The 24,703-nt window shown below is 35.5% G+C and overlaps 1 protein-coding gene across 1 annotated transcript; it reads right to left on the bottom strand.

The window, feature by feature from the left end:
* Window positions 1-376: 376 nt before the first annotated feature.
* SPINK6 (serine peptidase inhibitor, Kazal type 6) lies at window positions 377-18,692 on the bottom strand. The gene is made up of 5 exons (XM_006863847.1): window positions 18,593-18,692; window positions 18,254-18,387; window positions 14,751-14,773; window positions 2,175-2,290; window positions 377-422 (listed from the first exon to the last, which is right to left on the bottom strand). The coding sequence occupies exons 2-5, from the start codon at window positions 18,309-18,311 to the stop codon at window positions 377-379; spliced, it is 243 nt and encodes an 80-aa protein (XP_006863909.1). The 5' UTR covers window positions 18,312-18,387; window positions 18,593-18,692.
* Between the last annotated feature and the right edge of the window lie 6,011 nt (window positions 18,693-24,703).

The raw sequence follows: 24,703 nt of genomic DNA, 5'->3' as shown, positions 1-24,703 counted from the left end.
TTTGCAAAATTCCTGTCTATACTTTCTAGATAGGGATTTCAAGAACATGAGGGAGAGAGGATTTTCCCCAAGATCCACAGTGACCGGATGGTTGAGTTACATAAAGAAAGCAGGTCTCTTAATCCGAGTTTTAAACCAGAAAAATAATTTTGAATTGTATCTATATCGTTCTTGATAACCAATGTAAACACACAACCAATGCTTCTGAAGAATTTATTGGTAAGCAAATCAAGAGAAATAGCATTACATCAAACATCCCAGATCCCAGGCAGAGATTTGTGTTTCTAAATTTAATGGATCCACTGAGAAAGGTAAAGGCAGCAGTGAGAAAAAGATGGGAGAACTGAAAAGCCAGCACAACACACTGGCCATAGTTTCAGCATTTTCCATGGTGCTTTAGGTTAATCTTCCCACTGCTTTTCCTATGGAAGAAAAAGACAAAAGCACACATTCAATGAAAAACCTTAAATTAACACCACAGAGGTTGAAAACAGAAGTAATGATGGCTTGTTCCATCAATTTTTTGTTTCTACAGAGATCCATTTCTACACTTTGGAGGGCAATTAAATACATTCAAACTTGGCATCTGGTCAGATTAATGAAAATATAAATCTTGAACAAATCTCTAAATTTTGATAAGCCTGAGATTTTTACTTCTAGTTGCTCATTATCCAAGTATAAATTTACATATAAGGGAAAAAAGAAGTAGGGACTGGATAAATCATGAGAAAGACACAATATAGTGACCTAGTTCTATCCGGAATGATGTAAAAAACTGAACCAATATTCACTCATTTGATATTTTATAGCTGACCATGCATTCAGTCCCTGTCAGTCTATATCAATTCAAATCTCATTTGCACTAATGCCCTGCATATGTAAAGTATATAGATACAATCTATATACATGTAGGCATGCATTTGTTATGTATTGAGTCATTAAATATTAATTACATTGTTTATGTTGGATCCTGTGATTGTTACTGGACAGCCATGTAATCTCTGCTTTTGCATCAAAGTTGAGGGAAATGAATACGTTTATAGAAGATACTCCAATAAAAGGAAAAATATTGACAGTTGAGGAAGTGAAGAAATGTTTATCTTATTTAATCAAGGATTACATCTTGATTGCTTTTGGATTATTTGACTGATTAAACAAGACTGCTAACCACAAGGTCAGCATTTCAAACTTACTAGTTACTCTGCAGGGGATCCGTGAGGCTTTCTGCTCACTTGAAAAATTTACAACCTGGGGAAACCTATACAGGGTCACTTTGAGTCTGAATCAGCTTGATACCAGTGGGTATAGACCATATACTATTAGGATCTTCTCTATTTCTTTTAAATAAGGAATTGAATGAATATTGATCCTTGATAGAAAATTGTTAGTATACTAACTGTGAAGTTTGACTACTCTGACTAATGAAGAGTTGGTGTTATTAAGTGCTGTCAAGTTGGTTCCGACCCATAGCACCCCTGTATAGGGTTTCTGAGGAGCAGCTGGGGATCTTGAACCATCTATCTTGCAGTTCAAACGGACTTTGCAGTCCAGTGCATTAACCCACAGCACCATGCCAGGACACCATATGTATGTGTGTGTGTGTGTATATATATATATACAAAGAGAGAGAGACAGAGAGCAGAGTGCTGTGGGTTAATGCACTGGATCACAAAGTTGGCATATATATATATATATATGTTGCTGTTGTTGAGTGTCTCTGAGTTGGTTGCGACTCATAGTAATGTTGTAAACATATATGCTGTGGGATAAAGCACTGGACTGCAAGTTTGGTTTGAACCACAAGGTTGGCAATTCAAACTCACCAGCTGCTCCTTGGAAACCCAAAAACTGTCATTATGAGTTGGAACCGACTCAACAGCACTTAACAACAACAACATATTCACATATCTTTATAAGTAGATATCAAAAATTGACCTAAAATGAATAAAAATTAACAATAAAAAAAGTAATAGAGATTATGCTTTCAAATGTCTTAATTAAACTTCTTTCAGTTTAGACTCATTTGTTATCAACTCATTTGTCTAAAGCTAATTACTTCAGCCTGTATGGGTGGGATATACATAGAACTTTGTAGACTACCTCAAGAAATGCATCTTCACCTTATGCTGGGAGTTTGAGATTGTAAAATAAAGGTTTGGGAGTACGATACTTACACCACTGCCTTACAGAAGGAACATTTGTTGCCATATGTCTGCCCATCAGAGCCACAGTGGGGGTTAGATTCCCGTGTGCAGTAGACTTTCGGATCCTGGAACTCACCACAGTCGACCTACCAAAGCATACACAAGGAGAGTGAGCTCAGTGCATTCTATCTAAAGGACCGCATCAAAGAAAGAAGCTTTCGGATGGCAAACTTTTAAAACATTATACTTTGATGACTCAAAAGTTCTTGAAATAGAAAATAGCTTTTTTTTTTTTTTTTGGTCTGCTTTACTGTTTTAAGACACAATGAACATATTATTGCAGTTACTGAATATTGTTTTCAAATGCTATCAATAGGACTTTTTCTTAAACACAACATTGCTCCAATTGAGAATGCTTTTGCTTTTCTGTTTGTTGACTCTTTTTACTATATTAATGTAGCAACATATTGTCAGGAGGGACCAGTCGACAGAGAAGGATATTATATTTAGTAAGGTGGAGGGTCAGAGAAAAAGAGGAAGACCCCCAGTGAGATGGATTGGCACAGTGGTAGCATTAATGGGCTCAGTGTGACAACAATTGTGAGGTTGGCCCAGGACCAGGCAGTGTTTCATTCTGTTGTGCATAGGGTCTCTATGAGTCCATACCTACTCGATGGCACCTAACAACAACAACACTAGCAGTACTCCTTTATCATTGTTATGAAGATATGGAAGGTCTTTGAAAGGACCTTCCAGACATTGCCTAAAGGTTTGTTAATTTTATTTGTGTTAGTCACATCTATTTAGTACTCTTTAGAAACAAAATATTTACCCATATAATGTTAACTTAATGTCCCAATTTTGTTTGTGTAATTTGTATTTTTGAGTCTACTAAAATAATTTAGTAATAGCTGACAAAATTGCCGGGTTTAGAATTATTAGGTTACATCTAGACTTGTAACATGCGTGTTATGCTTGACTAATAATAAACATCACGGACTCTGTAGAAGGAATAATAGCACAAATGATACTAATATTTCTTCTCAGTTACACTGTTATCTGAGAAGTAGATAACACCAAACTCAATGTTTGGTCTGCAAATAGCTTTTGACCTATTAGGGTACAAACCATATATCGTAAGTAGAGCAGGAACCATCTAAATGTTATCAGTATAGAATGAAGTGACTCTAAAACATGAATTGTTGATTGCTATGAAGTTGGTTCCGACTCATAGGGACCCTCTATAGGGTTTCCTAGAAGCAGCTGGTGGGCTTGAATTGCCAACCTTGTAGTTCGCAGTCCAGTGCTGATCCTACAGAGTCACACCAGGAGACCATAAACATGAATGTTGTTAATTGTCATTGAGTCGCTTCTGTCTCATAGTTATTCTGCACAGGATTTCCAAGGAGCAGCTGGTGAGTTTGAATTGCCAACCTTGTGGTTCAAAGCAACCTTGCAGTCCAGTGATGTATCCCACAGCACCACAGCAGGACTCCAAACATGAATATTGTTGTTGTTAAGTGCCGTCGAGTTGGTTCTGACCCATAGCAACCCTCTAGAGGGTTTCCAAGGAGCTACTGTTGAGTTTGAACCACCAACCTTGCAGTTCAAACTGACTGTGCAGTCTAGCACATTAGCCCACAAGGCCACATCAGGACTCCAAACATGAATAAAGCGACTTTAATTTATAACTATCTTAGTTCCATTACAATGATATTGCTGTATGTTGACCAGTTGCCTCATCATATTCTAGTCCTTAATATGGGTTACTTCCCTTAAGCTTTGCAATAGTGCATATTGAACAATAGGTTACCCAGTATAGATTTGCACAAAAATTAAATGGTTGATCAAGTACCACACAACTAGGAAGCATCAAGACCAGTGTTTAAACATAGTCTTTCTCATGGCTAATCCAGAAATTCCAGCTAATGGCTAATTTCTAAGACATCTCCATTAGAGAGACTTAAAGACCAGCTGTTACTACGTATTCTTGTTCTGATTTATATTCATTAGTTTGTTAGGAAAGTATATGAGTGTAGGTAGGTAGAAGGGATCACTTGTTTAAAATGTTAGCAAACCATTGACAAAGCTCTCTGAAAGTTTACATGGGAAAATTGTCAGAAAAATACCATGAAATTAGCTTAAGAAAATATTACCACATATATCAGCTTTAAAACATCTCAAACCATTCAAGAGATACTCTTTTGTCGTTGATATGTGGGCATCTTGTACTACTGATACTGGGTAATATGGTGCTTACAAGAAGTTTTCTTTGGGTTTCAGTGGATAGGAGATGTTTGTGTTGTTGTTAAATGCCATTGAGTTGGTTCTAACCCACAGTGACCTTGCTCCTCCTCCGAGCAGCTGATGAGCTTGAACCGCCGACCTTGTGATTCAAAGCAACGTTGCAATCCAGTGCATTAGGCTTCTTATAATCCCATTTAAAGAGCACTGGAAGTGGTGTAGGATAAGTACTGGACAGCTTACCATAACATCAGTGCTTCAAACCCACCAGTGGCTCTACAGGAAAAGATGAAACTATCTGCTCCCATAATGATTTATAGTCTCAGAAACCCTTATTAGGTTGCTGTGAGTTGAAATCGACTCAATGGCAGTGGGTGGGTGTGTAGTCTCATTTATAGGTATTACCCTTTACCCTCTGCCCTGGAAGACACCTCCCACACTATTCTAGGCAGTACTCTTTCCTTTATGTCTTCAACCTGGGAAGGAGACAGGAAAAGCTATAATGCACTGTAAGTGATAGGGTTCATTTTCTTAAAATCTAATATTCTTCACAAATAAGTCATTAATGTATTATACAATAGGGCACTTGAACCAGGAGAAGACTTAGAATTATAGAATCATCATTGATTTTTTTTTTTCATTAATTCCACAAAACATTAAAGGGGCAATGAATTTCTGGAAGACACTGCTGAATGCTACTGATACAAAGAGAAATCTCCTATAAATACTATCACAAGTTCACTTTCTTAGTTACATTAGGGAAGCAGAAAGAAGCAGATATTTGGCATGATACGTGACCAATGTATCAGGCAATTCAGGCAATATGGAAGTTAAGGAAAGAACATCTCAATCAGAGACATGTATCGGCTATAGTCAGAACAGCACATCAAAGAGAAAAGAATGTCTCTTACTTGAAAGAGATGCTTCCTTAAGACACCTTTACCACGCAATCGGCCCTCTGATCTTGTGAAACAGTTTCTTTTGTCCTTTAGAAAGCAGACATGGAAGGGGCACTTGGAAAGGCAGTCACTTTGAGAGTTGCTGGACCTTCACCCACCTCCCCAAACCCACTTATCTTCTTCCACTGTCCCCTGTGAAGGAGACTAGAGAGAGCAAAGGATTTTAATTTAAATAAAACCAAATCAAACAAATGGCATATGAAATCTGTCATACAACACAGATATAATTCATACGTTTAAATTGTGGTGGATAATCCCCGAAATAAGCTAAAGAATCGTATTCTAAGAGTCATCTGCAATTGACCAGTTGTGTATCTTGGGCAAAGTTCTCAATACCTGGGATGAAATTTTCTTAACTAAAAATAAAAATAAGAGCTGGTTTGCTTCTTTTCAAGAGTTATTGTAAGGATAAGATGCAGTCATGTAAGATATGCAAAATCAGAAGAGAATATATGAATTAGACCTAAGCCTATGAGTTCAGAAAATAGACTACTTAATGTAGACCTGTCCTTACCATAGATCTCACAATCTTCTGAAAGGTGCCTTTAACTCATTCAAAATGGTTAAATACCATTGGACTATGTGATCTCTAAAGGATCCTTCTACCTTTGATGACAAGAAGTTAAGCAGTCACTTTTGTAGGTGACTTATATAATGCTTTAAATCCTGAATTCTTCTATTGGTTAAAAAAAAAAACCCAACAAAAACTCTTGTCCAAATGCATGCTCTTGTTACTACTAGACACCCTTCCTCATTTGTTGTTGCTAAGTGCTGTCGAATTGGTTCCGATCCATAGCGACCCTATATAGGATTTCTAAGGAGTGGCTGGAGTTTGAACTGCTGACCTTGTAGTACTTTATCCCACATGGGATATTCTAGCATTATTACTGACTACACCAGAGAGGTTGGCGAAGATAAAAAAAAAAATATTTCTGTGGAGCCATCAGAAGTTCCTTTTGCTAGGAAGACAGAGAAGCAGAGGAACATAGGATTGGAACTAGAAAGAGACCAGTGTCCATTTCTTGAGAAGTAGCTAAAATTCCTAGATGTCATACCTTTCCTCTGATGGAGTGACCTCTCCTCTTTTATGTTTTTGGTTTTACTTCTTTTTATAGACATTGAATGATTGTCTGTGCAGTGAAAGTCAAATCAAATCAAGACTCAGAGTGGTGGGTGATTATGGGGTTATCGTTTCTCCTTTAAAATTTTCTCCACGAGGCAATGAGGATCCTCAAGGGAGCCAAACTTCCTCCAAATATGTTTTGAATGCCCAATACCGCCGCAATGTTGTAGGATTGTTCGATGGAATTACACTGACCTGTGCTGTTGTATGATCGTATGCAAATGCGGAAGATTGCTACTATATAAACAATAGTGATATAAATCATACCTATATTTTTTAGAGTTCATTATGTTTACTCTATTTTATTAAAACTTTTGCTGTTGTTTAGAATGTTGTTTTCTATTGCACAGGATCTTTCATTGTTTTCCTAAGATAGCCCAGCTTCTTCTTCTTGTTAAATGCTGTGGAGTCAGTTCTGACTCATAGCGACCCTGTATAGGGTTTCTGAAGAGCAGCTAGTGGGTCTGAACTGCTGACTTTTGTGGTACAATGCACTGTCCTGCAGTGCCACATCAGAATTCCAGCTTCTAGAAACTAGTTTAGATGCCTGTGGGACAGTGTTCAGTATCAGCCTGGCCCCTTGTGGTTGTTTAAAGGATTGCATCTTCTAAAACATTCTACTATTTTGTGTGTGTGTGTGTGTGTGTGTGTGTGTGTGTTATTGTTGTGTGTCTTCTAGTCAGTTCCAACTCACAATGACCTTTTGTAGGATTTCCAATTGTGGCTGGTGGGTTTGAACTGCCAACCTTGTAGTTAGCAATCTAGTGCTTATCCCACAGTGCTAAGTTATTCATATTTGCTAATGGTGATTTCAAAATTATTTACCTTACCTGGAAGATTGAGTTTATATTCTCTCTAAGTGAACTAAAGGCATTGTTTCATTCTGTTGTGCATAGGGTCGCTATGAGTCAGTACCAACTCGGTGGCACCTAACAACAGAAAACAAGTGAACTAACAACAACAACTGAGTGAATTAAAGTCTAAAGATAATCGCTATTTAGTCTACAATTTTAGGCCTGAGAATAAAGGCAAAGATGAAAATTGAAGACACATGGAAATAAGTAGTCTAATGGACTAAAGGACAACAAGGATACCAATCTCCATGATCCTGAGGTCAGAACGAGATGGCTCCTGGTTACCACTACTAGCTATTCTGAAAGGGATTACATTAGAAAATACTGGATAGAATAGAAGAGAAATATGGAACACACCTCAAAAATCAGTAAAAAAAAAACAAAAAAACACAACAGGTTTACTGCTCAGTAGGGACTGGTGGAAGCCCTGAGTCTGTGGTCCTTAGACATCATTTTGATCTGGAAATAACCTTCCCACAATGCATCACTGTGCAGCCAAACAACAAACAGGCTTGTAAGGGAACAGTAACATTAATAAGGTATGCATTTGTTGTGTTGTTAAGTGCCGTCGAGTCGATTCTGACCCATAACCTGAGAATAATCAAACATTTGATATCAAAAGGGCAGTATTTATTCAAAGACCAAATTCAGAAGGACTAGGTAAGAAGGAGGACTAGGAACAGGAACATAGGGAGGAAATGGATAAGTGATGTCACATTGTGGGGACTGTAATCAATGAGATGATAAAACACATGTATTGTTTAATAGAAAACTGATGTGCTCTGCAAACCTTCAGCCAATTCACATTTCAGAGCAATAAAAACTTATAAAGCCAATTAAAATTTACAACCACACACACACACACACATACAATGAAGTAGGCTATAGGGTACCTCTCTTCTCTTTACTGAAGAATACTAGCTATGTGTTTAAATCAGTTCTATCTTGACTAAGCCAGTTTCCTAATCCTTTCTTTCCTTGGCTTCCACTTCCCTTTCTTCACATATCACACAAACAGTTAAACACTTGACAACTAATTGTAAAGTGGAAGATTCAAACATCCCCAGTAGCTCTGAGGAAGAAAGGTCTGGTGAACTGATTCCAGAAAGATTATAGCCAAAAATCCAATGGAACTCAGTTCTACTCTGTAACAAATGAGGTAATCATGTCAGAATTAACTCAACAGAAGCAGGTTTGGGGTTTTGTGTTTGTTTGATTATTGTTCTTTTTTTAAATTTTGTTTGTTTGGTTTGTTAGCGTTCTCACTTTATTGAAACTTCTAGACCACATCCTCTGGTTATTTTTGACACTTGCTTGGCTTCCTCATGATATGTGGAATCTTGATCACTTGATCATTCCTACCAATTGAAACTCTTCTGAGTTTGCCCACATTTCACTGTTCCCACTCCCCAATCATTGTTTCTCTATAATTTTTTTCCCCTCCAATATTCCTTCTGAATATTAATTGAACTATTTACAAAATGACTTGCATTTTTATATACTTCCTTTTATTTTTCTAAAAATGTGTATTTTACCCAGAAGATATTGGTGAGTTCTAGAATTTTTTCCCAGCACCTTCATTACTGTCTCAAAGTCTCATTCTTCATTTTAGAAATCAAGAGGCTATCTCTGGTCAACAATTTGCTTCATATGTCATACACATTTATGTCCCTGATATATATATATATTTCAAACTACTTTTGCTTTCTAATTTTTCAACTTTTACAAAATAACATCATTCTTTAAATTCCTGAAGCTGCTCTGCAGTTGAAACTTTGCCATTTCCTTCCTTCTTGTGAGTATGTGTGTGTTAACACTTAAGTCCTCTTCTCCAGATTTATTACTTTTCCAGGCCCTTAATATCTCTTGTCTGGCCCAAAGCTATATATGTTCAGCATTCTGGGCTTTCATTTCCTCCAAATTTCACATCAATCTTATTTGTGGAAATAGAAATCTTATTTTAAGCTACTGTTTTCATCATAACATGTCTTTGCTTAGTAAGTAAGTATAATAGCATTTCTTGTTGGTCTAGAACATCATACTGTTTACAGCCCTTTCATATTCACTTCACAGTGATTTTCTAATGTTAGTTTGAGGTAATAAGGAGCTTTGGAAATACAATTCAATATGGAGTTAGGAGTTCACAACTTTGTTGCTACAGTAATGTTGAATCCAATAATTTACCTTCCTAAGACTTGACATTTCCTATCTTCAGATGATTTAATTTGACAACATCTCTAGGAATTCTCTAGGAATTAGGAGTCCTGGTATGGTGCTGTGGGTTAATGCACCAGACTGCAAAGCTGTTTGAACTGCAAGGTTGTCAGTTCAAGCTCACCAGTTGCTCTTCGGAAACCCTATATAGAATCGCTATGGGTCGGATCCGACTCGACGGCACTTAACAACAACAACAACTAGGAATTAAATTCTTTATCTGTTCTGTTTGTGTCTTCGTTATAAGTAAAATCAAGATTGTTCTAAAATTCACACTTTTCATATAGCCTTGTTTTAATAACTGAAATTCATCACACTTTTTGCATAAAATGCACAAACAGAAACATATCTTGAAAAATATTGTAATGCAAAGTCGTTGTCAATCGTTGCTTTTGAGAGGTTAACATTACAAATCAAACTATTCATTTATTTTTTAATTTAAGACTATGCTTCCCAAATACAGAATGTATAGCGATATAGAAAAAAAAAAAGCATAAGCACTGTAGTGAGTGATTTTAAAAAGCCAAATTTTCTCAGTTTAATGGCCTAACCTTATTCAGAAATTCTATATTTTAACTATTTTGATGTTATAATACAATATTTAAAATGGATTGTTATTGAGGTTGTTGTCAGGTGCTTTCTAGTCAGTTTCAACTCATAGCAACTCTATTGACAAAAGAACCAAACACTGCCCTATGCTGAGCCATCCTCACAATTGTTCTGTTTGAGCCCATGGGTGCTGTCACTGTGTCAATCACTCTCATTGAGGGCCTTCCTCTTTTGCTGACCCTCCAGTTTACCAAGCATGATTGCCTTCTCGAGGAACTGATCCATTCTGACAATAGGTCCAAAGACTGTGAGAAGTCTTGCTTTCCTTATTTCTAAGGAGCATTATGGCTATACTTTTTTCCAAAAATGTTTTGCTTGTTCTTCTGGGAGTCCATGGTATTTTAAATATTTTCTCCACATAATAATTCAAATGAATCTATTCTTTTCTGGTTTTCATTACTCACTGTCCAACTTTCACATGCATATGAGGCTATTGAAAATAGCATGATTTGGGCCAGGCACACCTTAGTCCTCAAAATGACAACTTTTCTTTTGAACACTTTAAAGAGGTCTTGTGCAGCAGATTTGCCTATTGTAGTACATCATTTGATTTCTCAACAGCTACTTCCATGAGTGCTGATTGTAAATATAGGCAAAATGAAGTCTTTAACAACTTCAATCTTGTCTCCATTTATCCTGATGCTATTTACTTGTCTAGTGGTGAGGATTTTTGTTTTCTTTACATTGAGGTGTAATGCATACCGAAGGCTGTAGTCTTTGATCCTTATGAGTCAGTATTTTGTGTCCTCTTCACTTCCAGTAAACAGGACTGTGTTATCTATATCTCTCAGATGTTAATGAATCTTCCTACAATCCTGATGCCATGTTCTTCATCATGTGACCTGGTGGTGGTGGTGCTGTGCCGTGGAGTCGGTTATAATTCATAGTGACCCTGTATACGGTTTTCAAGGCTGTAAATATTTACAGGAGCAGAAAGTCTCATCTTTCTCCTGTGGAATGGCTGGTAGTTTCGAACTGCTGACCTTGAGGTTAGCAGCCCAACTTGTAAGCACTTTGTTACCTGAGCTTCTTCATATAATCTACCTTCTCTAGTGATTTGGTCAATACACAAATTGAATAAGTATTGCGAAAGGATACAAACCTGATCCACACCTTCTCTGATTTTGATCCATTTAATAGCCCCTGTTCAAATAAAATCCTTTTGGTATATACACTGGTTCCTCATGAGCATAATTATGTGTTTGGGAATAGCCATTATTTACAATGTTATCCATAGTTTATTATGATTCACATAGCCAAATACTTTTGTATAATCAATAAAGCCCAAGCAAACATTGTTCTGGTATTTTTCTGCTTTTAGCCTAGATCCATCTGATGTCAACAGTGGCATTATTAGTACACCTAGTCTTCTGAATATGGATTAACCTTTTAGTAGATTCTTGTCAATATACTGCTATAATAGCTTTTAAATTATCTTAAGCAAAATTTTATTTGTATGTGATATTAATGACATTGTTCGATCATTTCTGTATTACATTGGGTCACCTTTCTTTGAAATGGCCACAAATATGGATCTTTTCCAATTGGTTGCCAGGTGTCTTTCAAATTTTTGGCCTAGATGAGTGAGTCCCTCCAGCACTTCATTAGTTTGTTGAAACATTTCATTTGGTACAATTTCTGGAACTTTGTTTTTTGCCAGTGCTTTGCGCGCTGCTTGGATTTCTTTCTTCAGTACTTTAGTAATTGAAATGGTTGAGCATTGAATTTGACATATTGACTCTGATATTCCTTCATAAGGTTTTCAGTGGCTAACCATTCAGAAGTGCTCTGTCTCCCCTTCTCCCTACTCTGTCTTAATCTGTAAGCTCGGTTGAACCCTGTTCACCATGTATGAGCCTTTTGGTAGTTAAAATACTGGTGGCATAGCTTCCTGCATTATAGCAGTATACATGTCACCACAGTACCATAAAGTGACAGGTGAGTGGTGGATTGATGGTAAGTACTAATTTTAATTTTTTTAATTGTTGTTATACTAATGTTCTTACTTGGCAAATTAAAGATTCAGTCAGGTATTAGTCATTCACATTTATTGGGAAATTTTTACTGGATCATTAAAGTCAAAAGTCTGGATAGATGCTTTTGGATAGCCTGAAAAGATTTCTTAAAGAAATTGTTATTCAAAAATATTTAATTAATGTTGCTTATATAATCTCTCATCAGATGTTTCATCATGAAGTAATTTCTTGGAATGAGAAATGTGACTTGAGTTTCAGAGGTATTAATTTCCCCCTTTGTCTTGGCTGGATCAAAGTTGATCAGTTATGCTCCCAAGTTTAGTTTCAACTTCTCACTTTTCCTATCACTGGTAGTGCCACGTCCAACCACTCAGGAAAGAAATATGATACTGTGGCAACCTTGCTGCCCTTAAGATTTGAGTGGAGAAGACATAGCAGCATTGGCAGTAAAGATTTGGTTTCATAATGAATTAGACTCATAAGGCAAAAAGGGCCTTTGGAGATCATGGAATACAAACCTTCATCTTACAAATGTAGAAACAAAGGCACAGAGAAGGGAAGAGATATTCCCCAAGTCACATACTAGTAATTGTTTGAATTAGGACTCATCTATGTAATCTGACTGTAAAGTCAGTTTCTTCCCAGTACAACTTGCTTCTAATTACCTTAGAAAATTGTTCAGATTTTATTGTCTTTAACTTGTTTGCTCAAAAATTCTAGTGTGGTGACCTGGGGACACACACCTTTAGTAAATATTTCAGGTGCTACTGAAGCAAGCAGGCTATGCATTATAAAACTGGAGCCCAAGTAAAATTATAGAATCAGTGACTAATAGATGTAAATTAACTTCAGAAAATACTATAAAAATCTGAAACTAAAGGTTCAAATATGAGAAGTTACATTTGTGTTATTGAGAAAACTCTCTGTCTTTAAAATCTATGTGCTTGTTGTTAAGTTCTGTCAAGCATGTTCTGACTCATAGGGAACCTGTATGGCATTTCCAAAGTTGTAAATCTTTGCAGAAGCAGAGAGCCTCATCTTTCTCTGGCTGGTGGGCTCAAACCACCAAGTTTATGGTTCTCAGTCCATTGCCTATTCTACAGAGCCACCATACTGCCACAATGGTGTATCAACATGTTTTAAAACCCAAAGTAGTATGGTTGGATTCTGTGCCCTTTCTTTGTTTTTGTTTTTTTTCTCTTCTTTTTACTACTCAATATGTACTGTGCTATGATACTTCCATAAATACAAGAGGAAATTCATTTTATATGCTAATACAAATACACCTGAGTCTTGCATATAGACAGTAAACACACATACGTACATACATGCACATACACACTGACAGTTTATTGTAAGTAATTTCAATTACCAATTGAAAGATGCAATCCATTTCTGAGATGCTAAAAATAAAAACACATGTTTTTGCTATAGAGTGGGTTATAACAGTGTAGAAGTATTTTTCACATCCATTGTCATTGTCAATGAATTGAAAATAGTATATAGATATTTTATGTGCCAATTTTGGGCACACCAATGCTAAACAAGAATTAGTGCCAAGGCAAATACAAGAGTTCAGCATGAGTCTGGCTGCAGAATTGGCAGAGCAAAAGCCAATTCTTTTTTTGACTAAATTTGGAAAGACTTTGGTGAATATACTAGATACAAAATTAGTCAAACAATAAAGGCAATTTTGATTTATCAATGTGTTTAACTGAAATTTGTGTTAAATTTTAGTAAGCTTGAATGTTTATCCTCAAGAAAGAACATTAATGCGCTTCTATCTGCTTTTAATTGACTTCTAAAAAAGAAGTAGTGCTTGCTCTAACTCCTTTGGATGATGTTAAGTAATCAATATCAAGATCTTCCATATGAAGTCCTGGTGTGGTGCTGTAGGATAAGTACTGGACCACAAGGTCAGTTTGAAATGCAAGGTCAATGTTTTAAACCCACCAGCTGCTCCTAAGATGCCCTATACAGGGTTGTTTTGAGTCAGAATTAACTCAATGGCACTTAACAACACAACAACAAAACCTTCCAAATTGTTTGTGTAAACTTAATTTCATTGCAGTTACTTTTCGTATAATTGTGGAAATTGTAGTTCAAGTAAATTATCCAAGATCTTACAGTGCAATCAGTGGTAGAGTATGACCTCTTTTATTTATACAGTAATTATACTTTTTAAAATGTGAAAAATGAGTGTTTATTCTCTACCTTCTTTTATTTCATCTTTGTTGTTGCTTAGAATTTAAATGATGCTAAATGAAAATAGAGGAAGACCCCTAACGAGATGGATTGGCCAAATGGCAGCATCAATGGACTCAAGTGTGGCAACAGTAGTGAGGTTGGTCCAGGATCGGGTAGTGTTTCGTTCTGCTGTGCATAAGGTCGCTATGGATCAGTACCTACTCGATGGCACCTAACAACAACAACAACAAATGAAAATAGTATACTCGAAGAGATTGCAGTTCAAAAGCATATTGCTTTAGCTTATTTCAGTATTTGGCCTGTTTGTACTTAGCTTTTACTCTTATACCTATTTATAAGTATATAGGTATACTTTTTGGTCATGGAATGCCAATCAAGTACCACCCAGGTCTGAAGACCAGATAAAAACTGGCACTTACCTGTCCTCCTTGACTGAAGACACCTGAAAAAAGGAAAAGTCACAAAATAAAAAAAACTGTAGTTTCTGAATATGCAAAAAGTGTAATTTATGAAACTCAGAAATCCCCAAACTTGGATTGGTTTGTTAATGTTTCAGACTCATGGCTACTTCAGCAATTCATAGCTGACTAGAAGACACATAATGACAACAATAACCTGGTATGATTACAAGATATTTTTTACACCTGCTTACTGAAGGAAACACAAAAGCTTTGTTAGAGATTTGGTGGTAGTTATGTGCCATGGAGTCAGTTCTGACTTACAGCCACCATATATAGGGTTTTCAAGATTGTAAATCTTTATGATAGCACAAAGCCTAATTTTTCTCCTGCAGAATGGTTGGTAGGCTAACATCCCGACTCATAACCACTACGCCACCAGAGCTCCTTTTGTAAGTGATGGAACTTGAGAGGACAACATGTAGTGGGGGTCAAGATGGGTTGGCTGAAAATTGATTAAGGATCTAGAGATTAATGTTACAGTCCTGACATTGTTACCAATTTTCTATGAGAATGATTTTATCACCTCTCCTCTCACTTTGGAGAAGTTGCATTGGAAAGTCACATCTGTCTTTGATATTCTAGCATTCAGTCCATTCATTCCTCCCCAAAGCCTTTGTTAACAGTTTTTTGGGGAAGGGATTAATTTTATTGTTTATTTTTGAACCCAAAATTATTCTTCTGCCTATTATACTCTGCTTTAAAGACTTGGCCTTAATATAGTTTGGCATGGACCAACTCATATTCCTAAAATTCATTTCTCTTCATACACCCCTCCAAAGTTTTAAAAGAGAAAAATAATTCATATATACTATATTGTCTTTCTCTTTTTTTCTCCCTCTTTACGTATGAGCATGTGATTATGGTTGTGGTGAATTTGCTCAGTGGTTTAAAATAGTGAAATAATAAAACTCCTAGGTCCAGTCTTGGGTTGCTGATCTTTGATCGCTGCACTACTGTTCAAGTAACATCTCTCACATGCAAGAACAAGAGAGAAAGTCTTTGGATAAGTGCTGTCCTTCTCCAACAATGGCTTGCACATGTGGGAGAACAAATTGAATACTTCAAAGTACATTCTTTACTATGGAAATTAGGAGAGATTAAAGCTTTTAAATGTGAATGGAGGTTAGTGTTGATCTATTGCAATGATTCCCAATCTGACGGACACATAAGTAGCAGTATGATGATTATTTAGAAGTATAGATTCTTAGAGCAATATCCTTTACAAATTAATTATATAAAATTAAACAACACCTGGAAGTTTATGTTTTTGTCATCATCACAAGGAATTTTTATGATCAGAGAAAATTTGTTATAACAACTTTCAAAAAATGTCTCCACTATGCTAAACTGTGATCAGAAGTGAAATTATTTATTCAACATCTTATGTACAAAAAATGGCAAGTCTACTAAAGCAGGATTAATATCCAGAAGGCCTGAAATCAATATAGTGCCCTTTTAATTAAACTTGAACATAATAATGATGATAATATTATTAGTAGGCATTTGTTGAACAGGAGTCCAAGTGGTGTTGTGGGTTATGAGCTGGACTGCAAGGTTAACTTGAACCACAGTGTCAGTCGTTCAATCTCACCAGCAGCTCCTTGAAAACCCCATACAGGGTCAATATAAGTTGGAACCAACATGACGGCACGTAACAACAACAGCACTGAACAGTTACTATGTCTAGGTATTTATTGAACACTTACTATCCTAAGTGATTCACATGCATTCTCATGTAATTCCTCATAGGGGGTTAGTTCTTTTATATTCCATTTTACAGATGAAAAAAAAAAAAGAATTTAGAAAAGTTACACAGCTACAAAATGGAAATGGCTACACTTAGATGTATTCATCTCTGTCTCAATATTGTGGTTCTTAGACACTATGTCATCCTAATTCTCCAAGTGTTCTTAGGACTCTACAATTTCAGAAGCTAAGTGTATTTATCAGCTGGATTCAACTGGAAAAATTAGTTTACCTTTGTAAAGTGTAATAATAAGGAGATAATAATTTTTTATGTTAACGTTGTAATGACATTTTAATATGTTCAGATTTATTGTTTCTGCCATATGAACAACAGACCAAACTACCCAGTCAATTTATTTGGATTTAGTAATCAAACTTAGACTATAATAATAAAGGAAACTTTGAGCTTGTTTTTACATTCCACCAGCTGCTCCTTGGCAATCATATGTGGGATTGCTATGGTTTGGAACTGACTCAATGGCACTTAACAACAGCAAATGTACTTTTATGTAAAGACAACCAGGTTCCAGCTAACAATAACTTCTCTATATGTTCAGTCTTACTGAAAAATATTTACAAATTCAATCCTTTAAATATTCAGATAGCAGTAAATTTAATCTTCTGTTGTCACAGAAATGGTTTGTAGCACATGGAAGATCTCAAGGCTTAGTCTCATTTTAACATTTTACAAATTTATAGAAAATCTCAGAAAGCAAAGATATTTTTCCAAAAGTTTCCACAGGCCATTAATGGAAGAATAAAGACTAGATCTTGGGTCTAGAGATCCTATCATGGTCTTTCTCAATGACAACACTATAGAAATAAAAGATGAAAAATGAAAGAAATACAATCACCCTATGTGGTGTTGTAGGATAAATCCTGGACTGCTAATCACAAGGTCAGTGGTTCAAACCCATCAACTGTTGCTCATAAACCCTATATAAGGTCGTTATGAATTGTAACCAACTCTATGGTATTTAATAGCAACAATCCATTCAGATAGTACTACTTTAGCTAAAAAAATATCATCAAAGTGCAGTATGATTGTCATCTGAACCATCTTAATGTATAGACTATCTGATGATTGTTCATGAAGCTATACAGAGATATTTATACACTCAGAACGTTGTTTAATTCACCAGTATCATGTATGTTTATGCATTGTTGTGTTCAATAACTCCTGAACGACTTTCTAATTGATTTGCCTGTTTAACTCTTGATTGATCCCATTTCAATATTTTGAACTCAGGTGTATAAGAATAACTAAAAAAAAATTGTTTTCCATGTAAATATAAGTTAATATTTAATGTTATTACCTATCCTCTAGAATCCTTCTTACGAAATAAACATCATTTGGATGTCTAGAAAACTGAAATTCTGAAGTTAGTACTTCTAGTTACAAGCTTCTGGCAAGTATCCTAATTTCTCTGTGCTACCTTTTCCTTAATGTAAAATAGGGATGTGTATATCTTATGGCTATTGGAGATAATACATGAAAGCCATTAATACAGTGCCTAGAATATAATATGTGCTCAATAAATGAATAATCATTGTTATTATAATCATCATATTTATCATAATTATCCTTATGAAGATCTCTCACAATCAATCTTTTATGTCAAAATTGTTAGGATTTTTAAAAATGGTGGATGGAAACTCTTGTCATTTCGAACTTGGTATAAATATTGGATATTAATTTCAAAGGAAAAACTTACCTGAGAAGAAGCAGAAAAGAGCCAGAGAGAGGAGCAGAAAGACACCTGATAATTTCATGGTGCCAGTTAGCTCACTCAGATCAAGGCTGCTTTGTCCAGCTCAGGTTCTCCGTCAAGACACTTTCTAGGAAACACTAACACACATATACATACACATACACACATATATATAGACATGATAGAGGGAGTTATGATCTCCACCTTCTTTATAAAATCACATACTAAAATCATATGTAGTTTTAGACACTTTAGGCATTTATTGGGGCCTGTTACTAACTTAAAGAAATGCTTCATGCTCCACATTAATCTAAGAAATTATGACAATTATCTGAGTCACACTTCAGATCTTATTAATAGAGGATGTCATTTTCAACCGGTACTCTGCGTTTTCCTAACAACCAATACATCCTCCCTGTTCTTTCCTTTGTGTTGTTACTACATTAAAAGGATGATTCACAAGTAAAGTACAGCTTGATCCCTGAGTCTCTTTCAGACAGGTCCTACATGTCTGTGGTCCAGATGACTAACCACAAGAGAATGGAATGTTGGGTGTTGCATGGAATTTCAGAGTCCAAAACAGCCAAGGTGTGCCTAAGAGGAATCAGTGTTCTGAAACTGTACCAGAGCAAGCATTTTCTGGGCACGAATCAGCTTGTTTATTTTTAATGATGATTTTAGTCAAATGCTATTGATTTTCAACTTTTGAATCAAAATGATCAAAGGACTCATTATATATTGTTTGAATTGCTAAAACATATTTTATTAATTTCTACTTGAAATGATAAATGCCTAGCCTTTCTCTCTTGTTATTTGCAAAGTAAAAGAGGAGTAACCATAGTATAACTCTCTATATTGTGTTGTTGTGGTTGTTAAGTGACACTGAGACAATCCTGATTTATAGTAACCGTGTATAAGGTTTCTAAGGAGTGGCTGCTGGGTTTGAACCACTAACCTTGTGGTTAGCAGTCCAATATTGATCCCACAGCACCACACCAGGACTCTCTTTATTTTAATTACTTGAAAATATGCATTTCATGTAGATTAGATGAAACTCATTAATTGACATAACGATTTGTAAACCAAAAATTGTAAAGCAGACTAAAAAATGTCACATATCTTTGCAGGGAGAGTAAAATAAAAATAATGCCTGTATGTGACAAAGAGAGTCTTGATTCCAAAACAGCCATTTAAAATATGAAATTTTTCACTTTGAAAAAATACTCATAATCAGAAATCATCTCTTTTATCTCAGGACATTTCTTTTCTTTTTGTAAAAAGTTGATGTTTAGAAACACTAATTTGATTAATCTAAGCAATTAGTATGAATTTTCTGTTTTTAGAAATGTGAATAAAGATGATTGAATTTGATCATTGAACAGGATAGTATGGTTTATTTTTTTATTTTTTGTTTTATCAAAAAAGAAGCATGACTATGTCATCATCAAAGAAAATTTTATTTTACTTTCTTCTGAGACTACTGTAAAAGATATAAACTCAACTACAGAAAGGAGCAGAGACAATAGCAGTGAGAAGGAAGAAGGGGTAGGAATAATAGGGCAGGAAGTACTATGCTTGCAAGCATTAACAGCAGTTTCAATCTAAGGACATGTGAACACATACACTGTAACATATGCATGATCCTAACGTTCTTTACAGAATATTGTATTCCAGATGTTAGACACTAAAAGTTACAAAGGCAGTAATGAAGAACTTTGAAAAAATCATTTAGATTTTCCCTGAACATTTCATTAGAAGTCTGAAGGTATTTAGAAAAATATTAACAAATGTAAAAATGCTTAATGACAACTTCACATAAATAGTTATGCAATTTTGCCTCTCTATTTAACTGGTTTTGCATCCTTAGATGAGATAATGCTAAGAGCAGTGCTCTGAAATCTTAGAACACATCACATACACTTGGGTTTGGGTATTGCTGCTACTTTTCTCTCTCCTTCCCTTCCCAGTCTCATGGTTTCTTAACTACTTTTTACCTCCTCTTTTTCCTTCCTCTTCTTCTTTCATAATATATAGGGCTGACCTAAGCATAATTTCATGTCTCAATATGACAACTGTTCATATGCATCAAGCAGATAATGAAAATAATGTAATAGTGGTAGTCAGTGGTATTGCATCATAAAGTCCATGGCAACCTTTCTAAAATTTCTCTTTACATTTTTTTCCTCTCAATCAAAAGTTTTGTTTATGGTCAATGCTTCTCACATCTCATTCTAAACTGATAATCAATGTTTACCCGAATATTGCTCTTATCTTATTCCCCATCTTTCTTATCCTTCTCAGGTTGTGACAAAGTTCAAGGACTTTTTTCAAAATGTGATTTTGTTCTAGAATGATTCTACCTCATGTTCTAAAAGCTTTCAATTTTGCATATTCAGCATTTACCTTGTTCACTACAGCAAAGCTTTGGAACAGGAATGCACAAATTAAGAATAGATTCTTTACTGATTTAGAAATGCTATTATAATAAATATATGTGTATTTGTACATATATATGCACATGATATATGTATTGTTTGTTGTTGTGCAACCCTGTATAGGGTTTCTGAGGAGCAGCTGGTGTGTTTGAACCATCAATCTAAAGTTTAGCAGTCCAGGGGTTATCTTACTGAGCTATACCAGAACTCCATATATATGCATACATTTTTTATTGTGAATTGGGTGAATGTTTAGTTTTCCATTCATCAGCTTGTATACATTTTGATCCATGTCATTAATTGGAATGCCCACAATGAAACACTTCTTTCCTTTGTTTCCTGTTTCCATTACTACCTTTTGCTAATCCTTCCTGCTTTCTGAGACTTGTCCTTAGGAAAATGATGACCTTTTGATCTCAAATGCTTGGTTATTCTAAGGAATGTGTACCTCCCTTGTGTTACTGTCCACCTTGTTGTGCATTGTTTGACTGAAAATTGTGCAAGAAATGAACTCACTTCCAAGACTGAAGGGTAACTGATGGCCTCAGCCTGGAGGGTTCTACCATTCTCTCTGTGACCAATAAACCTGCATTGTTTATTTTATAATTTTAAGTTTTATTCCACATTTTTGTCTCTCTATTCAGGACCATGGAGTCCTGGTGTGGTACTGCAGGATAAGCACTGAGTTTCTAACCCCAAGGTTGGCAGTTAAAACCCATCAACTATTCCTCAAAAACCCTATACAGGGTCCTCAAGAGTCAGAACCAATTTGAGGCACTTAACAACAACATGATCCATTAAATCCCTTTTAGAATGGTTTGTAAAAGTAGCTGAGCATCTTCTAGTTCTTCTGGTCTCAGTATCCTGTAGGCTGCAGTTCATGTCATTGAATTAATTGTTTCATGCATCTTCAATTTTTAGTCTTCTTTGATCTGGGTGGGGATAAACCAGTAATTGCAGCTTAGATGACCACTCACAAATTTTTAAGATCCCAGTTGATACTCATGAAAATAGGATGTGCACTGTCATTGTGCACTGTGTTTTGTCAATTAAATTCAGTGTCCCCTGAGACTATGGTCCTGAGTCCCAGGTCCAGGGACTGATTTCCTCAAGATGTTTGGTTATGGCAAAGACATTTTCATAATTTTGTTCCTGTGTGCTCTGCCATGGAATCATAATGTGGCACTGTATAATAAGCACTGGACTGTTAACTGGAAGATTGTTCATATCGACCAGTCACTCCTAGGAAACCCTATACAAGTTCATTATGAGTCGGAACTGACTTCATGGGACTTAACAACAACAGCAAACATCTTTCTGAAGTTCCCTTTTTCACCCAAGATCCATTAAGGTGAAATTTTCTGTTCAACTTTTTTACCTCCTCATTTCTTCTACTTGCTTTAGCATCTCTACACTGGAAAGCAAGTTTCAGAGTCTCTTATGACATCCATTTTCATCTTTTCCTTCTTTTTGGCTCTCAAAGACATTTTGCTTTCTTCCTGTATGATGTTCTTGATGTCATTACACAACTCTTCTGGTCTTCAGTCTTTAGTGTCTAATATATCAAATCTGTTCTTCAAATGATCTCTAAAGTCAGGTGGAATATATTCAAGGTCATATTTTCAATCCTGTGGTCTTTTAAAATTTTTACTTCAGCTTCAGCCTGAATTTGCATATAAGCAATTGATGGTCTGTTCCACAGTATGCCCTGGCCTTGTTTTGGCTGATGATACAGAACTTTTCCACCATCTCTTTTCACAAAGGTGTCTATTTGATTTCTGTATATCCCGTCTTGTGAAGTTCATGTGTATAGTCATCTTTTATGTTGTTGAAAAAAAGTATTTGCAATGAAGAAGTCATGGTTCTTGAAAAAAATCTATCATCTGATCTTGAGCATCGTTTCTAGCACCAAGGCCATATTTTGCAACTACGGATCCTTCCTTTTTGTTTCCAACTCTTGCTTTCCAATCACCAGTAACTATCAATACATCTTGATTTTATGTTTGATCAATTTCAGACTGAAGAAGTTGATAAAATTATTCAAATTATTCATCACTGGCTTTAATACTTGGTGGGGAAATTTGAATAATAGTTATATTAAGTGACCTGCCTTATAGGCATATAGATATTATCTTATCATAGACAACATTTTCTCTCTTGACTGATCTTGATTTTTTTTTTTTTTATGATGAATGCTGCACTATTCCTTTTCAATTTGTCATTCCCAGCATAATAAACTATGTGATTGTCAGATTCAAAATGACTAATACCTGTCCCTTTCAGCTCACTAATACCTAGGATATCAATTTGTATACATTCCATTTCATTTTTGACAATTACCAATTTTCCTAGATTCGTACTTTGTAAATTCAATATTATGATTTTAATGAACGTTTACAGCTATTCATTTTCATTTTGAGTTGTGCCCCATAATCAAATGATAGGTCCCAAGGGCCTTTGCATCATCATGGTCAACTATACTTTGAGGAGGCAGCTATTTCCCAGTCACATTTTGAGTGCCTTCTTACATGAGGGGCTCATCTTCTAGCACTATATCTGACAATATTCTGGTGCTCTTCATCATGTATCAATATTCAATAATCTGGTGCTGACAGTGTTTCATTGCTATTCATAAGGATTTCAGTGACTAAATATTCTTACATAGTCTCTCTCTCCTTCTTCCTAGTGTGTCTTTGTCTGGAAGCTCAGATGAGACTTGTTCGCCATGGGTGACCTGGCTGGTATTTAAAATAACCTGTGGCATAGCTTCTAGAATCACAGCAACACACAAGCCACCACAGTACCACAAACTGATAGACAAGTTTAAATTTTGTTTTCTATAATACTTTGAAAGAACAGGAAATATTATAAGAATCTTAAGATTTTAAAATAAGTATATTTCAATGAACTGACTCATGCAAAACAATAAAACATAAATAAATAAAAGAATGTCAGCTGTAAGCGAAGGCAATAGAAGTCATGGATTTGACAGACATACTAGAGTACCGTCCCAAGAAGCTTGTAGTTGACTCCCAATGTATAGCTATGCACATTTTATTTCATGTAATTAAAGACAAGAATAAGATATGATATGGAGTTCTAGAGTAGTTTGGCAAGATAATGCACTGTATCAGAAGGCCAGTTTGAATTACAAGGTCAGTGGTTCAAATCCACTAGCAACTCCTCCGAAACCCTACCCAGGGTCATTATGAGTTGAAGCCAACTTAATGGTACTTAACAACAACAACAACTCTAAGATTATATTTCCCACATCTAAGTTATCATTTACATGCTGTATTTTTGCTCACAAATATCACCATTAGGATAGTATCTTAAAAACCATCCACTTTTCATTTAATACATATTTTAATAATAATTTTGATTCTAAAATATTTGCTGCTTATCTAAAAAGTTCACTTTATCTATTGAAGTACAGTTTCATTGTTTTTAGAATGCTTAGGTTAAATCCAGGTAGACATACATTTGTGTTTGTATGTTTTTATATTTTATTTGAACATAAAAATATTCCTTCCTACAACAGTACATGTATAGTTAACATAGGGAATATCAGAAAGATATTTACCTGTGCTTTATTGACTACACAAAGGCTTTCGATTGTGTGATTCATGACAAGTTATGGACAACATTGCAAAATATGAGTATTCTGGAACACTTAATTGTGCTCATGAGGAATCTGTAGATGGACCAAGAAGAGGCAGTTGGTCAAATAGAACATGGGAACACTGAATAGTTTAAACTGAAGAAAGATTTGTGACAAGGTTGTATTCTTTCACTATACTTATTCAACCTGTATGCTGAGCAAATAATCCGAGAAACTGGGTTATTTGAAGAAAAACGTGGTATCAGTATTGGAGAAAGACTCATTAACAACCTGCGATATGCAGGTGCTACAACCTTGCTTGCTGAAAGTGAAAAGGATGTAAAATACTTACTGATGAAGATCAAAGAGCATAGCCTTCAGTATGGATTGCATCTCAATGTAAAGGAAACAAAAATC

This window comes from Chrysochloris asiatica, unplaced genomic scaffold, assembly GCF_000296735.1.
Source record: "Chrysochloris asiatica unplaced genomic scaffold, ChrAsi1.0 scaffold00057, whole genome shotgun sequence".
Lineage (NCBI taxonomy): Eukaryota > Metazoa > Chordata > Mammalia > Afrosoricida > Chrysochloridae > Chrysochloris > Chrysochloris asiatica.
Note: the sequence above shows the minus strand (reverse complement) of the source record. Positions and strands in the feature narration are given on the sequence as shown.

What these genes read in the sequence shown, in the direction of transcription:
- SPINK6 (XM_006863847.1), bottom strand. Translation starts at nt 18,311, where the DNA reads ATGAAATTATCAGGTGTCTTTCTGCTCCTCTCTCTGGCTCTTTTCTGC. An exon ending in TCTTTTCTGCTTCTTCTCAG is followed by an intron (nt 14,774 to 18,253) that starts GTAAGTTTTTCC and finishes TCCTTTTTTCAG; the next exon opens with GTGTCTTCAGTCAAGGAGGA. An exon ending in TCCTTCTGTAAGGCAGTGGT is followed by an intron (nt 423 to 2,174) that starts GTAAGTATCGTA and finishes TTTCTTCCATAG; the next exon opens with GAAAAGCAGTGGGAAGATTA.